At 47.2% G+C, this 16,630-nt stretch overlaps 1 protein-coding gene across 2 annotated transcripts in view; it reads left to right on the plus strand.

The window, feature by feature from the left end:
* The window catches only part of KDM4A (lysine demethylase 4A), a 48,233-nt gene that overhangs the window by 15,193 nt on the left and 16,410 nt on the right, over positions 1 to 16,630 (plus strand). For both annotated transcript variants that reach the window (XM_044238030.1, XM_044238031.1), the window contains exons 10-12: positions 268 to 467; positions 1,499 to 1,875; positions 12,552 to 12,672. In XM_044238030.1, coding sequence (XP_044093965.1) covers positions 268 to 467; positions 1,499 to 1,875; positions 12,552 to 12,672 — 698 coding nt within the window. The remainder of the gene's footprint in view (positions 1 to 267; positions 468 to 1,498; positions 1,876 to 12,551; positions 12,673 to 16,630) is intronic.

Genomic DNA, 16,630 nt, shown 5'->3' on the forward strand with positions numbered 1-16,630 from the left:
AGCTCCGCCAGGTACTCGGCGTACCTCATAAGCCTCACATCCTACCTCTGAGGGGGCTGGGGTTGTTCCTGTTTCCCACTGGATAAAATAGGCTGGGAGAGGTGAAGTCCCTCATCTCTCCCACAGACAAGAGGTGGGACTCAAGTGTGAGGCGCAGTGGACAGGCTCTGGCCGTTCGCTCATTTTGGGTCGTGTGTGATGTGGGTGAATGTGTGTTGATGTGACTGTGTTTGTGGGCCCTTCAAAAGTGTGCTCTCTTCCTCACAGCCTCGCCAAACATCGTATAGGGACCAAGAGGCACCGGGTTTGTCTTGAAATACCGCAGGAGGTGAGTCAGAGTGAGCTCTTCCCCAAGGAGGAGCTGAGTTCCGGACAGTACGATGTGGCGGAGTGCCAGGCTGCCCTCGCTCCCGTGAGGCCCACCCACAGCTCCGTGCGGCAAGTCGAGGATGCTCTTCCCTTCCCAGGTCTGTTGGCTGTGATGTTTTCCCCACAGCGTCACTGGGGTCTGTTGTGGGTTAGATACCATGTTGTGTGCAGGGTCACAGGTGTTGGGGGAGATGGGTCTGTGGGCAGAGAGTGGTAGTGGAGTGTGAGAATGGCTGTGAGGAGCCCTTTGGAGAGGGGCATGCTGGGTGGAAGGTAGGAGAAGTACTGCCTCCTTCTGCCTGATGAGGGGTCGGGGAGACACTGAAGTCGGGGAAGTGATGCTGACCCAACTCTTAGGAGAGAGGTTGGAGTTTTCCAGGCAGCCGGCAGAGAGTCGGGGCACCCGAAGGGGAGTAGGCAGGGATGCCAGCATGGAGGTCTGAAACCACATGAGCTATTAGGGGAGCTGGTAGTGATTTCCTGTAACTGGATTACAGGGGTGGGAAGGGTAGAAGACAGTGGTGCTAGCAGGAGATGGGGCTGGAGAAGTAGGAATGAGACGGTGAGGGGATTGGCTGCCATCTTAGAGTTTGCTCTCCGGGGGACTTGAGGGGCTACTTGGATTTTAGGAAGGAAGTGGTGTGGACAGCCGCTCTACCTGCTGAGATGGTGGTTGGGGGGGGTTGGGTGAGCCTCGGGTGAGGCTTGGCGGATCTGTACGGAGGCTGCCTTGGTGCACCTGCTGGCAGCTGGACAGCACTGTGGAGCGGGGCCCTGGGGCCCGGCTGCCTCTGTTCAGTACTTGCTGTAGCTTGGGGTCACCAGGCCTGCTGCGTTCAGGCCTTGGTTCCTGCAGATGACTTCTGAGGGTCTGTTGTGTGCAAGGCTGTGCTTCATAGTAGACACAGAACCCTGGAGATAGGTGGTAGGCTGCCTATACTCCCCGGGACGAACCTGGAGGCCCGGTGGGGCTGAACAGTCAGTCCTAGATCACACAGTGACCCTGCCCGAATTGGAAGCTGCGCCGTACTTGCTGCCTGTGTTTCTCTGTGCTTTGCCCCTTTGCTTTTCATTGGCTTCAGATGTGCATGGGGAAGTTGGCTCTGGCCAACGTGCCTGTGTGTTTCAGATTATTCTGACTCCTCTGAAGTCAAATTTGAAGAGCTTAAAAATGTCAAACTAGAAGAAGAGGATGAGGAGGAAGAAGAGGAACAAGAAGCAGCTGCCTTGGATCTTTCTGTGAATCCTGCTTCTCTAGGGGGACGCCTTGTCCTCTCAGGTTCAAAAAAGAAATCATCTTCTAGCCTGGGCTCCGGTTCTTCTCGGGATTCTATTTCTTCCGATTCAGAAACCAGTGAGCCTCTGTCCTGCCGAGCCCAAGGGCAGTCGGGAGTTCTCACTGTGCACAGCTATGCCAAAGGGGACGGCAGGGTCACCGTGGGAGAGCCCTGCACAAGGAAGAAAGGGGGCGCCACCGGAAGTATCAGTGAGCGGGAGCTGACAGAGGTAAGGGCTCTGGGCAATGCTCCCTGGCTGGGATCCTGTGGAGGAGGGCGTCTGCTGGGGGCGTGGGGGTGCTTGCTGCAGGTATCCAAGATGGCAGGAGAGAGAGCATCAGAATGGGCCTCCAGTCTGCAGTGTCAAGCAGAAAGCTGGGTGGCACTGGTTCACTTCCACTTTGTTCTTTGCTGGGAGTTCCTTTTCCCTTGCCCCTGTGTGACTGTTCGAGAGAATCCAGGCGTCTTAATGACAACTGCAGATCTCCAGGTGTTGGACACACCTGCCAACCCCACCTGCTCTAGAGGCATGAGGGTTAGCGTGGCAGTGGTTGCAGTCCTGTGCAGTCTGTGGGTGCAGATGCAATGGCTTTTCCTACCTGAAAATTCAAGGTTTTTTTCCTTAAAATCTCGACAGCCTTGTAGCCACCCATGGGAGTTCTCCCTCTCCTCCCCGCCCCCCCATATATTCTTCTCCCAGTACAACAGTATTGATGGAGCATCTTTTCGGAGACCAGGATGAATTCCCAAAGCCATGAATGTGAATGTTCAGGCTTTCTTCTAGAACATGCTGTCACCAAAAGCTGTTTTGTGTAAAAAGGCTCTCTGGAACTGAGTGGGACACAGCAGAGCCATGTTGAATGCAACCAGATTCACACCTACCCAAGTGACCTGTTCTTACTCCCCAGCCTCACAGCTTATGGGTCAAGTTGTAGCCTTGAGTGGGGCTGGGGTGGGGTTGGAGTCAGTGCGAAAAGTTTTAGTTATTCCCCATTTCCTTAGCTTTACCTTTGAAAAATTGGTCTTCGACAAGTTTTTATTACGAGATGTTTTGAAAGTCTGTGCAAATGGAAAACCATCCCCAGCCCCTCACGTATACTCATCTCTGGATGTTAGCATTCAACCTGTTGGCTTTCTCTGTTTTTGGCTGAAATACTAACCCCGAACCCGTGGTAAAGTTCTTCCAAGTAGAGGATGGTTGTGGTAGTTTGTCCCTTGTCTTTCTTTTCTGCCTTCCCTCAGTCTCAGGGCTCAGTTTCTGTAGATGTCCTTTTCCACCGCACGTCCCTCCTTTCGTCTGGCAGGTGCAGGCCGCTGAGCTGAGGACCGTGTTTCCTCCTCGTTGCCTCTCGTGGCTGCTGTCTGCTCTCCTGTGGCAGCTTCCACAAGAGGTGGCTTCTCACCTTGGACACCGGAACCCCTTATGGTCCCTGATGCTACATCTGAGCCATTCCTCTTCGCAAAGCTCTTGGGTCCTCGTTGACTCTGCTGTCACGCTGTAGGTCACACAGTCCTCGAGCAGTATCTCCCTGACTTTCTAGTTCTGGTTTTAGTCACAACCACAGAAGCAGCTAACGATAGCAGAGAGTTACTATATGCTGAATACTTTCTCCATATGGTTTAGACTGTATGTTACTGGTAAGTTAATCTTACCACAGAGGCAAGTTGTCTATGTGTGTTTGGTGGGAAGAGCCAACAAGTAATTCCCATCTTTTTTCCTCTCAAATTAGGAACCAGTTAAGGAATGGATGCAGGAGTCGGGCATATGGAGCTCAGAATGTTACTTTGTTATCAGTTAAAATGATTGAAGGAGGTGGCTTTTAACCTATGGCCTAATGGCTCTGCTGCTCATTTAACCTCAGTGAGACTTGTTACCTACCTAGTCCCTAGGCAGCTGTGGAGGACATAGGCCTCTCATAGTGGCTGAACGTTTTCCACTTGCCTTTCATGTGTGGAGGACACAGACCTGAGGGTACTCCCTCCGCCAAAGGCAGACCCCAACGCGGTGAAGCTCACTAAGGTCCGAGGGCTGGGGAGAAAAGCCGGGAGACCTTCCATGTGGAGATAAGCTAGGAGAAGGAGGTCTGACGTGCCTCTTATTCCTGCTCACAGACCATGAGTGCCTTCCTGGCTCCTTTTTTTATATCTGTGTGGCCTTTTTTTTAAGATTTTATTGATTTATTTGACAGAGATCACAAGTAGGCAGAGGGGCAGGCAGAGAGAGAGGGGGAAGCAGGCTCCTTGCCGAGCAGAGAGCCTGATGTGGGGCTCAATCCCAGGACCCAGAGGTCATGACCTGAGCCAAAGGCAGAGGCTTAACCAACTGAGCCACCCAGATGGCCTTCTTAGCCTTCTTTTCTGATGGTAATACCATTCTCCACTGCATCGTCACCCGGCCCCTTGCCCCCAACCTCCTGGATATGCTGCCTCTTTTTTTTTTTTTTTTAAGATTTTATTTATTTATTTGAGAGAGGGAGAAAGCATGAGTAAGAGGGTAGGAGCAGAGAGAGGGACAAGCAGACTCCCCACTGAGCGTGGAGCCTGATGTGGGGCTCGATCCCAGGGACTCCGAGATCATGACCTGAACCACAACCATACACTCAACCAGTGAGCCACCCAGGTGTCCCTGCGCTGCCATCTTTGAACTACTTCACATTCTTTAAAAATAACTTGGCTGCTCTGCCTCTTTGCTTTAAAACTCCGTAATCACATACAGCATACCTGCTTGGGGCTAGGACTGTGTCATTAGGGAGCTCAGAGTCTAGATGTGAACAAATAAATCCACTCTTTCGGGATAAGTGTTGTAGTCCAAGTGGAAGTATTAGTAGCTCAGCCTGGGGTTGGGGTTAAGAGTATGGGGAGACTGCAGAGAAGCAGGCCTTGTAGCTGTCTGACGGTTTGTAGGAGTGTGCATGGTGGCTGGAGGGAAATGGGGAAGGGAGTCCAGGAGAGGAGTGTATTCTAAATGGTGATGGTCATATATGCCAGGGTCAAAGCATATGCGGAGTTTGGTTGATCGCAGGCGTATGGGTCTGGAGAGGGCCTTGGGAGGTGCTGTGGAGGGTCTGCATGTGTGCCATGAAGCAGCTTGACTTTGGAAGATTAACTGCCATTTGTTTCTGGAGATTGGATCATTCTAGAATACATTTTTAAGTGCACAAAGCTGCATGTGGAGTCATAAAAAAACTCACAGATGCTCCTGGCTGGGGCTTGATGGTTGTCAGTACTTGGCCACGCTTGCTTCACTTCTTCTTTTGTCATTTGAAGACTCCTATTGTATTTGTTCTTTATATTTTAGGTTGGTTTGTTTTTAATTGTGCTAAAGTACATATGACATAAAATCTGTCATTTCAACTGCTTTTTCATGTACAGTTCAGTGGCCTCCTGTGCCTTCTTGTGTATTGTGTGGCCATCACCAGGCTGCAGGCGGCTTTGAGGTGGGAGGAGGCAGGGAGTCCTCAACACACGTCTCTCCTGGAACAGTTCTCTTGCTGATTGGAGCCCAGCCCTTTTCAAAAGTCACTACTCGCAGAAACCTTTCGTTGCTTGCCATCCGCGTGCCTCCTACCTCGAACACCGGCAGCGCTTGGCTGCCTTTTTACGACAGTGTGTCGTACTCTCCGGACGGTTGTCCTAGGCCGGGGAAGGCAAACTGCCAGGAGCCAGGCCCTGTGCCACACCAGCCTGGCTTCTTTGGGCACCAGCATGGTCCTGGATCTTGGCCCATGAGCCCTCTGTAAACGTGGAAGGCATGAATGGAAGTTTAGTTTTAGTAGGAAGCTGACATCAGGATTGATTGTGTTGGAATGGGGGACTGACAGTCAAGGTTTGGGGCAGAAGCTGAACCACTTTACCCACCCTTGGAGAGGTCTAATGGCATTCTATCTATATTTGGAAGTAGCTGGGTTTTGAAGAGCACCCTTGTGGCCCTCCTGCCCCCACTTTGAGCATCCCACACGCTGTAATTCGGGCCTCTTGCTGTTGAGTTAATGTGCTGCTCTGTGTCAAGGGCCCTGGTAAAAGCACCCAGGTTGACTGACTGCTGAAGCACCAGAGCCATAGTGATGTGTCTGTTGTAACATTTCTTCTTAGTTGAAGCTGCTTTGAAAAAGTTCCCAAAACAAGGAGGGAGTAGTTGGTTATTCTCTTACGAGACAAGCCCCATTAAGAACATTGACCTTGACCTAGTGCCTGACCTTAGAAAAGGGGGAACAGAGAACTCAGGAGCCTGAGCGCTAGCTCTTGCAGGCAGGGGCCTGGGAGACCCTACCTGCTGTCACACCCCATCCTCCCAAAGAACCCGTGGTGGGGCAGATTTCACTGCTCCCACTCAATGAGTGGAACACTACTTGCCTGGGCTCACACAGCTAGAGCTAGGGTTGGAACCCAGCCCTTGCTGCTACATAGTGAAGGAATTTAGAAGTCGGAGCATATCTCAGGGAGGAAGGCTATGCAGAGACCACAGAGCAGGGGAGTAGTTAGGCCGGAAGATGAGAAAATATGGAACAGTATTTAACTATTTGAATAGATAAGACTACTTTGGTCAGAGGCAAAGGGACAGTAATGGAAAGGACAGAGACTTGAGACTTGCACACCAAGTCCACCTCTGGGTGGGCCACGAGTTCCTTGAGGCCAGAAATTGTGTGTCACCGGTGTCTGCATTACCGCCGCCCAAGCACGGTATGCGGGATGCATAGGCTGGCATGCAGGAATCATTTGGAACAAACAGGGCTGGAGTTTGGCATCTTCTTTCCCAGAGCTACCTTCTGGTGTTCTTGGTCTTGACCCCTCTACTTCCAGCATTTGGACCTCCTAAATGACCTATTTGTATCTTCTACCCCACGCTCATTTCCTATTGCCGCTTTTTACAAGTTCCCAGCAACTGAGAGTCTGAGGCCAGTACAGATTTATTATCTTCCAGTTCTTCAGGAGTCTGACATGGGAGGCTCCAGAGGGAGATGTTTTGTCCTGCCCGGCTTCTTCAGGCTGCTCACATTCCTTGGCCGGTGGCCTTTTTCTTCTGTCTACAAAAGCAGCCACATCTGCCAAGTCTTGTTCACATCACATCACTCAGATACCAAGTCTTCTGCTTCCATCTTCATTATTAAGCACTGCTTGATTACACTGGGCCTGCCCAGAGAATCTGGGATAATCTCACTATTTTATCCGATGAGCAAACTTAATAATGTTTTGTCCTGTCAACATAACATTCACAGGGATTAGAACTGCACATCTCTGGGGGACCGTTACTCTGTCTGTGGAAGGCTTAGTATCTCTCCTATCACAGGCTTCTTCGCTCTCTGCCTGTAAAACCCTATGCAGGGGCGTCTGGGTGGCTCAGTGGTTAAGTGTCTGCCTTTGGCTTAGGTCATGATACCAGGATTGAGTCCCACATCAGGGTCCCTGCTCAGCGGGGAGCCTTCTTTTCCCTCTCCAGCTCCCCTGTGTTTGTGTTCCCTCTCACTGTCTCTCTTTGTTATAAATAAATAAAAATCTTAAAAAAAAAAATCATATGTAGGGGCGCCTGGGTGGCTCAGTGGGTTAAAAGTCTCTGCCTTAGGCTCAGGTCATGATCCCAGGGTCCTGGGATGGAGCCCCACATCGGGCTCTCTGCTCGGCAGGGAGCCTGTCCTCTCCCCACCCCCCGCACCCTCCCCCCCGCCCTCTGCCTGCTGCTCTACTTGTGATCCCTCTCTCTCTGTCAAATAAATAAACAAATTTAAAAAAAAATCCTGATAATCTCCCAGTTGCTGTGTCCTTTGGCCCCTTCCTCCTCAGCTCTTCGGCATCCCTTGGCACTGTGGCATTCCCCTCCTTGCTTTCTGTATTCCTCCTGTATTCTCTGTGACTGGATCTCTTTTCTGTTTTCTTTCCTTTTCTAAAGATTTTATTTATTTGAGAGAGAGAATGAGAGCAAGAGTAGGGAGCAAAGGGAGAAACAGGCTCGATCCCAGGACGATCCCAGGACAAGGAGATCATGACAGACTCTGACATGCTGATGGCAGACGCTTAATCTGCTGAGCCACCCACATGCCCCTGGATCTCCCTTTTCTCTTCCTCCTTCTATTCCGGAGGGCATGTTCTACATTCAGTTTATCTTCCACTGGTAATGTCTACTCCCATGGTTTCAATCCTGAACCTGGTTCTGAGCATCCCTAAATCTACAGCTCTTGCTCTGACTTGTGTTCTGAACTCTCAGGCTAATTCCTTTTTGCCCCTCTTGGGTGTTTGCAGAGAAGCAGGGCAGGTGGTAGTGCCTATCATGTTTAACTTGGCTTTTTTTTTTTTTCTCCCCCCTTTTCCTTTTTTTTTTTTTTTTTAAACTTGGCTTGTTATTCCTCCCCCTTCATCCTCGAGAATCCTCTTAAAGTCTCTCTCACCTTGATGACCCAGGCTGGAAATCCCATCATTTTATTTTTTCTTACTTTTGGTCTCTGCCACTGCCACATGCCAGATATAGGCCTGTTATTTAGGTGATCTTCGAAGGCAGAATGTAAGAAGATTATTGGGATGCAGAAATAATGGGACTTTGTTTATTTACTTTTTAATTTTACTTTAAGTAAACTATGCCACACCTGGAGCTTAAACTCACAACCCTAAGATCAAGAGGGATCAAATGGCTCTACTGACTTAGCCAGCCAGGCTCCTCATTGGAATTCTATTTTTATCTTTATCTTTTTATAGTCTTTTTTTTTTTTTTTTTTTTAATTAAGATTTATTGGGGCTTCCAGGTGGCTCAGTCAGTTAAGCATCTGCCTTCGGCTTGGGTCATGATCCCAGAGTCCTGGGACTGAGCCCCACATGGGGGCTCCCTGCTCAGCAGGGAGCCTGCTTCTACCTTTCCCTCTTCCTGTTGCTCCCCCTGCTTGTGCGCTTGTGCTTTCTGTCAGATAAATAAAATATTTTAAAATATATATTTATTTATTTGAGAGCGAGCACGCACGTGCATGGTGGTAAGGGGAGGGAATTAGGGGCAGAGGGAGAGTATCTGAAGTAGACCCTGCGCTGAGCGCAGAGTTCCCTGCAAGGCTTGATCTCATGACCCTGATATCACAACCTGAGCAGAAACCAATAGTTGAATGCTTAACCAGCTGCACTACCCAGATACCTTTATAGTCTATTCTTGTTTCAAAATGTACATGAGCACATTGGTGTATGTAATTTGTTAGTATGGTGGGAGTGCATGTCTCTAAAGTTATTTTTTTTCCCGTGGTAGCTTTGTGAAATAAATTTAATGAGCCAAAGAACCCTTTTTTTTTTTTTTTTTTAAAGATTTTATTTATTTATTTGACAGAGAGAGATCACAAGCAGGCAGAGAGGCAGGCAGAGAGAGAGGAGGAAGCAGGCTCCCTGCCGAGCAGAGAGCCCGATGCGGGACTTGATCCCAGGACCCTGAGACCATGACCCGAGCTGAAGGCAGCGGCTCAACCCACTGAGCCACCCAGGCGCCCAAGAACCCTTTCTTTAAGTAAAATCTTACTCACTTAAAAAATATAAATCAGGGGTGGCTGGGTGGCTCAGTTGTTTAAGTGTCTGCCTTCAGCTCAGGTCTTGATCTCCGGGTTCTGGGATTGAGCCCCACATCAGGCTTCCTGTTCAGTGGGCAGTCTGCTTCTCTCCCTCTGCTCTGTGTACGACTCATGCTCTCTCGAGTGTGATCGCTGCTCTCTCTCTCAAATAAAATCCTTAAGAAAAAGTATAAATCAAAAGCAGGGCTGTTTTGGTTGGAGGCTCCTTGAGCTTTTTACTTTTGAAAGATTTTATTTATTTGACACAGAGAGCACTTCAGCAGGGGGAGTGGCAGAGGGAGAGGCAGAAGCAGACTCTCTGCTGATCAGGGAACCTGATGCAGGGAGCCTGATGAAGGGCTTGATCCCAGGCTCCTGGGATCATGACCTGAGCCTACGCTTAATGACTGAGCCACCCAGGCACCCCGAGGGGCCTTCTTTTTTTTTTTTTTTTTTTCCGAGGGGCCTTCTTGATGTGCACTTGGGAAATTGTTGGTTTAGCCTGGTTTAATTCAACTGAGCACCTTGGGGTCTCTGAATTAGTATTTTAAAAATATTTTTTGGGTAAATACGCAGATTACTGGATTGTCAGGTAATGTTGTTTTTAATTTTTTTAAAAAACTGCCATATTGTTTTCCACAGTGGCTGCACCAGTTGCATTCCCATTAACAGCAAAAGGGTTCCTTTTTCTTCACGTCTTCATCGATACCTGTTTCTTGTGTTAATTTTTGCCATCCTGACAGGTGTGAAGTGATACCTTGTCATGGTTTTGATCTGGATTTCCGTAATGATGAGTAATGTTGAGCATCTTGTCATGTGTCTGTGGGCTATTTGGGTGTTTTCTTTAGAGAAATGTCTGTTCTCCTGTCTTCTGCTCAGTTTTAATTGGATTATTTGGTTTTGGGTTATTGTTGGGTTTGGGTATTTGTGTTATAGGAGTTCTTTATGTATTTTGTATACTAATCCTTTATCGGATATATTTTTTGCAAGTGTCTTCTCTGATTCCGTAGGCTGCCTTTTAGTTTTGTTGATTGTTTTCTTCACTGTGCAGAAGCTTTTTATTTTGCTGTAGTCCCAATTGGTTATTTTTGCTTTTGTTTCCCTTATCTCAGGAGAGACCTATCTAGAAAAAAAGTTATTGCAGCCAGTGTCAGAGAAATTACTGCTTGTGCTCTTTTCTAGAATTTTTATGGTTTCAGGTCTCACATTTAGGTCTTTAATGCATTTTGAATTAATTTTTGTGTCTGATATAAGAAATTGGTCCAGTTTCATTCTTTTGCCTGTGGCTGTCCAGTTTTCCAAACACCATTTGTTGGCATATTCTTATATTATTTCCCTGTGGCATATTCTTTTTTATTTTATTTTATTTTATTTATTTATTAGACAGACAGAAATCACAAGTAGATGGAGAGGCAGGCAGAGAGAGAGAGAGAGAGTGAGGGAAGCAGGCTCCCTGCTGAGCAGAGAGCCCGTTGCGGGCCTCGATCCCAGGACCCTGAGATCATGACCTGAGCCGAAGGCAGTGGCTTAATCCACTGAGCCACCCAGTTGCCCCAACCCTGTGGCATATTCTTATATTTTTAATTAGTTGAATCTTAGTTGACTATATAGTTGTGGGTTTGCTCCTGGATTTTCTGTGCCATTGAACTGTGAGTCTGTATGCCATTAACATACTTTTTTTTTTTTTTAAAGATTTTATTTATTTATTTGACAGAGATCACAAGTAGGCAGAGAGGCAGGCAGAGAGAGAGGAGGAAGCATAACATACTCTTTTGATTACAGCATCTTTGTAACATAACTTGAAGTCTGGAATTGTGATGCCTCTAGTTTTTTCTTTTTCAAAATTGTTTCATCTACTGGGGGTCTTTTGTGGTTCCATTCAAATGTGAGGATTGTTCTAGATCTGTGAAAAATGCTCTTGCTATTTTGATAGAGATTACATTAACCGTGTAGATTGTTCTGGGTAGTGTAGACATTTTAACAGTATTTCCTCTTCCAATTCATGAGCATGGAATGAATGCCTTTCCATTTCTTTGTGTTGCCTTCAGTTTTTTTCATCAGTGGTTTTTTTTTTTTTTTTAATTTTTATTAATTTTTTTTCATCACTGTTTTCTGTTTTTCAGGGTACAGGTCTGTCACTTCTTTGGTTAAGTTTATTTCTGGTATCTTATTATTTTGTCATAAAGGAGATTGTTTTCTTAATTTCTCTTTTTGCTGCTTCATTATTGGTGTATAGAAATGCAGATTTCTGTAGGTTGATTTTGTATCCTGCGACTTTACTGAATTCCTTTATTAGTTCTCGCAGTTTTTTGGTGGCATCTTGGGTTTTCTATATATGGTATTGTGTCATCTGTAAGTGGTAAAAAAATTTTACTACTTCCTTATCAGTTTGGGTGCCTTTTATTTCTTGTCTGATTGCTGTGGCTAGGACTTCCGGTATTGTTGAATAAAGTGAGGAGACTGGACATCCTTGTCTTGTTCCTGACCTTAGAGGAAAAGCTCTTTTTTTTCCCACTGAGGATGATAGCTGTGGATTTTTCATATATGGCCTTAATTATGTTGAGTTATGTTCCCTCTAAACTTACTCTGTTGAGGGTGTTGATCATGAATGGGTATTGTACTTTGTCAAGTGCTTTTTTTCTGAGAGGATGACCGAATTTTAAAATACATTGATTGGAAAGAAAGTCATGTGGTATTACTGACTCTGTCTTGTACATCCTAAACCTAATTGTATTTGCTCTGCCATTATTTAAATACAACGCTAATTACATTGACTTTTGCTTTTGTAGCTACGCTGGAGTTTTAGATGTGTACTCTGTCCTGTTTCCACAAGGAAACTAACTGAGGAATGAACAGTATCAGCTAGAGCTGAGGGCTTGACAGCCCATCAGGAGAGGCTGGCCTATTTTACTTTAGTGGGTCAGCTGTTCCTCACCCCTTCGGATGTCCTCTAGCTTTACAAGTCCAATGGCCTAGCTGCCTGGCTCTCTGTGACAGGTGCTGCTGCCCTTCTGGTCCAAGAAAAGGGGCACCTGGTTTCTCTGGGGCTCTGGGAGATGCAGTCTCATGACTGTGAGCTTAAGGGAGGGGGCGTGGCATTCCTGTAGAGTACATTTATTTTTGGTACATTTGTTTCTGGCTGCTTCTGAGAGGAACAGGAGCCACACTTACAAAGCACAAATTTTGCCCTAAAATGTTTACATAATCCTAGTTTAGATTAGTTTGCACGGTACTGTCGTTTTGGTTTTTCCAAAGCCAGGTGTGTTCTGTTTGGCTTTATATTTCTTTGTGTCTCCCTGTGCCTGTCCTTTCCCTTGCCTTTCATTGTAAGACCAACTTCTGCTATGTCCCAAAGTGGAGGCAAGACCAATTTGATTTCTTCTTGTGCTTTGCCCAGGTGGCGGATGAATACATGTTTTCCCTGGAGGAGAACAAGAAGTCCAAGGGCCGTCGTCAGCCCTTAAGCAAGCTCCCCCGCCATCACCCACTGGTGTTGCAGGATTGTGTCAGTGATGATGGTAAGTGTTGTCTTCTCTTCACCAGGAAGAGGAAGGTGTTTCACCCCATTAGGACTCGCAGTGACAGGACATGGGGAGGCCCAGCTGAGTGTCAGCGGTGGGCCAGTGGCTTAGCTCTTCGCCCAGGTACTCCACAAGAAGACAGGATCTCACTTGGTGCTTAATTTGTAATCATATTTCTTTGTATGTCTGTGTATCTTGTAATGTGTCTAATACAGGATGATCGCATGCAGGGTTTTCTCTTTCTCTATTAGGAAGTACAGGCTGATTTTTCTGGATAGCACTTCTGTCAATGATGCCAAGCCCAATGCTGCATGTGTAGCTACAGAGATAACTAAGATATGTCCGTGCCCTCAAAAAGCTCACAAGGTAGTGGGGCAAACTGACAGGTAAAGAGATCCAAAGAAAGGAGATGTTAAACAGCACAGAAGGGTGCGCAAAGAGAGATTCAGAGGGAGCCACTCATTTAAATGGCCAGGTCAGGGTGTGCTGGGTGGGGCCGGAGTGAGGTTGGGGGAGACTGAAGAGGGAGGCCTTGCTCTAGTGGGTTTTAAGTGGCCAGACTGACATTAAAAGGATTGCTCCTAGTGACTGCTTCTTGAGAATGGCTTTGAGGGCAACAGATGGGCTTTTGCCTTGTCTCCGAGAGACAGGGGAGGGTCTGAAGCAGGATGATGGTGGTAAGGATGGGGGAGGGATGTAGTGAAGGTGTTGAGCACAAAGTCAGTTGGATTTGGGGGTTGGGTGTAGACTGTGAGTGTGGTAGGGACTGGAGAAACCTGAGTTCAGTGCCTCCTTGCCTTCTAGCTTTGGTTGGAATTAGAAACCTTTGTTAAGTGTCTGTGGAGGATGTAGACTTGGGGCCAAGCAGAAGTGGTGTTTGATACCTTTTTTAAAAAAATTATTCAGAATGGGGCACCTGGATAGCTCAGTTGGTTAAGTGTCTGACTCTTGATTTTAGCTTAGATCATGATCTCAGGGGTCATAGGATAGAGCCTTGCACCAGGCCCTGCACTCAGTGGGGTCTGCTTGAGGTTCCTTTCCTTTTGCTCTCCCTCTGCCCCCAACCCCTGTGCTTGCTTTCTCTCAAATAAATATTAAAAATTTTTATAAAACTTTTTTTTTTTTTTTTTAACTTGAAGTGTAGTTGACACGGGACAGCTGTGTTACTCTGTGCTGACCAGGTGTAGCTAATGTCTGTTTGGTGCCTTTACCTGGAGTAAGTGAGGCTGCCGGGGAGAGGGCAGAGGCTGGGGTAGGAAGGCACGAAGAGGGGCCTGTGACAGAGAAGAAGGGGAAAGGCAGGCATTGGGGTGGAACTAGGAACTTCATCTTTCGCTGGAGCTCAGGGTTGTTGCCATCAGCTCAGCGAGGTCTTTTATGCGGCCTGGAGCTCAGAGTTCTAGGAATGTGAGCGTGCATGGGTGAGTCTCAGGCAGGTCCCTTGTTAAAATTGGCTAATGCTGGGCCCTTTCTTACCCTGCCCCTTCCTTCCTGGCACCAGTGCTGGCTGGGAAGATCCAGAGTCTGACCAGCCTTTCTGCTCCATAAGCAAGCCCCACGTTCTCTTTCTGATCTGATGCTGGCGCCCACCTCTGCTGTTTCCCTCGGTGGTAGGATTGTGATAAGTGGGGAAAGTCTCTTGAGGTCCAAGGCCAGACCTTGAGTCAGAGCCTTAGGAAGTCTTCAGTGCTCTTGCTCTGGCCCAGATGGGGCTTGGGTTCTCTGGATAGCAGCAGCCTAGCTTCAGGATTTCCAGCCCCAGTGCTGTAGAGGCTCTAAATACAGGGTGTAGACAATTGGAAAAACAAAGTTCTTTTTTTTTTTTTTTTTTTAAAGACTTTATTTATTTGACAGAGAGAAATCACAAGTAGATGGAGAGGCAGGCAGAGAGAGAAAGAGAGGGAAGCAGGCTCCCTGCTGAGCAGAGAGCCCGATGCGGGACTCGATCCCAGGACCCTGAGATCATGACCTGAGCCGAAGGCAGCGGCTTAACCCACTGAGCCACCCAGGCGCCCCTGGAAAAACAAAGTTCTAAAGTGAACAGAATTACTGTGCAAAGGTGACCACTTGCATATTTCAGTGTGTTAATCTTCCTGATTTTTCTAGTCAAATACTGGATTGTATCCATGTATGTCTTTTTATAATTTTTTTTTTTTTTAAAGATTTTATTTATTTATTTGACAGAGAGAGATCACAAGCAGGCAGAGAGGCAGGCAGAGAGAGAGAGGAGGAAGCAGGCTCCCTGCTGAGCAGAGAGCCCGATGCGGGCCTCGATCCCAGGACCCTGAGATCATGACCCGAGCCGAAGGCAGCGGCCCAACCCACTGAGCCACCCAGGCGCCCTGTCTTTTTATAATTTTTTTTTTAAGATTTTATTTATTTATTTGACAGTGAGAGATCACAAGTAAGCAGAGAGGCAGGCAGAGAGAGAGAGAAGAGGAAGCAGGCTCCCTGCTGAGCAGAGAGCCCGATGCGGGGTTCGATCCCAGGACCCTGAGATCATGACCCGAGCCGAAGGCAGAGGCTTAACCCACTGAGCCACCCAGGCGCCCCTGTCTTTTTATAATAATGTAGTTGAGATCATAACATATGGCCTCCTGCTCTTTATGATCAGTTTCAAGTACGGAGAAGTTGGAGGAATGAAAACTCCCGTATCTGGCAGTGGATTCTCCCATCTTCTCCCATTTTCAGCCCGTTTTAATTTTTCCCTGCTTAACCCAAAAATGTGGTTTTTTTTTGTTTTTGTTTTTTTTTTTTTTTAAAGATTTTATTTATTTATTTGACAGAGAGAAATCACAAGTAGATGGAGAGGCAGGCAGAGAGAGAGAGAGGAAGCAGGCTCCCTGCCGAGCAGAGAGCCCGATGCGGGACTCGATCCCAGGACTCTGAGATCATGACCTGAGCCGAAGGCAGCGGCCCAACCCACTGAGCCACCCAGGCGCCCCCAAAAATGTGTTTTATAGCTTTTTCCCTTTAAACCAGTATAAACCAAACCAGGGTCACCCATTTCAAAGCTATGTTTCTTTAAAGATTTTATTTATTTAATTTTTTATTTTTTTATTAATATATAAGGTAGTATTATTAGCCCCAGGGGTACAGGTCTGTGAATCGCCAGGTTTACACACTTCACAGCACTCACCATAGCACATACTTTCCCCAGTGTCCATCACCCAGCCACCCTCTCCCTAAACCCCCCGGCCCCCGCAACCCTCAGTTTGTTTTGTGAGATTAAGAGTCTCTTATGGTTTGTCTCCCTCCCAATCCCATCACAAAGCTTTGTTTCTTTAGTCTCTCTTAGTCTAGCATGTGCCCCGCACCCCTTACCAATTTTTTTTAATGGAGGCATAAATACTCATGAAATACATACGTATGTCTTATTTGCACATCTCAGTGATGTTTTGTATGTGTAAACTGTAAAATTCCTGCAGGTTTCATTTAACATCTAAGTGGGGTGATTTTTGGCCATCATGGTTTTGTAAACAGAGCACGATGGGGCACCTGGGTGGCTCAGTGGGTTAAGCCGCTGCCTTCGGCTCAGGTCATGATCTCAGGGTCCTGGGATCGAGTCCCGCATCGGGCTCTCTGCTCAGCAGGGATCCTGCTTCCCCCACACCTCTCTCTGTCTGCCTCTCTGCCTGCTTGTGATCTCTTTCTCTGTCAACTAAGTAAATAAAAAACAAAAAACAACAAAAAAAACCCCCCAAAAACCAAAAAACAGAGCACGTCACTGTGTTAGTTTTTCTCTTGTGATTGGGAGGCTGTTTCTGTTTCTTCTATTCTATCTTGGTCACTCTTGTTTTGGCCAGGGTAAGGAAAATACCTGCTTTGGTTTCGGCACCGTGGTTGCTGGCTGGGGCTGGTCGATGGGGCTCGTAGGGGCTGATTTTAGTTGTCTGTGATGGCCTCACGATGTTACAGTGTACTTCACTGAGGTCATACACATGGCGTCCATCAG

Source organism: Neovison vison, chromosome 2, assembly GCF_020171115.1.
Source record: "Neovison vison isolate M4711 chromosome 2, ASM_NN_V1, whole genome shotgun sequence".
NCBI lineage: Eukaryota > Metazoa > Chordata > Mammalia > Carnivora > Mustelidae > Neogale > Neogale vison.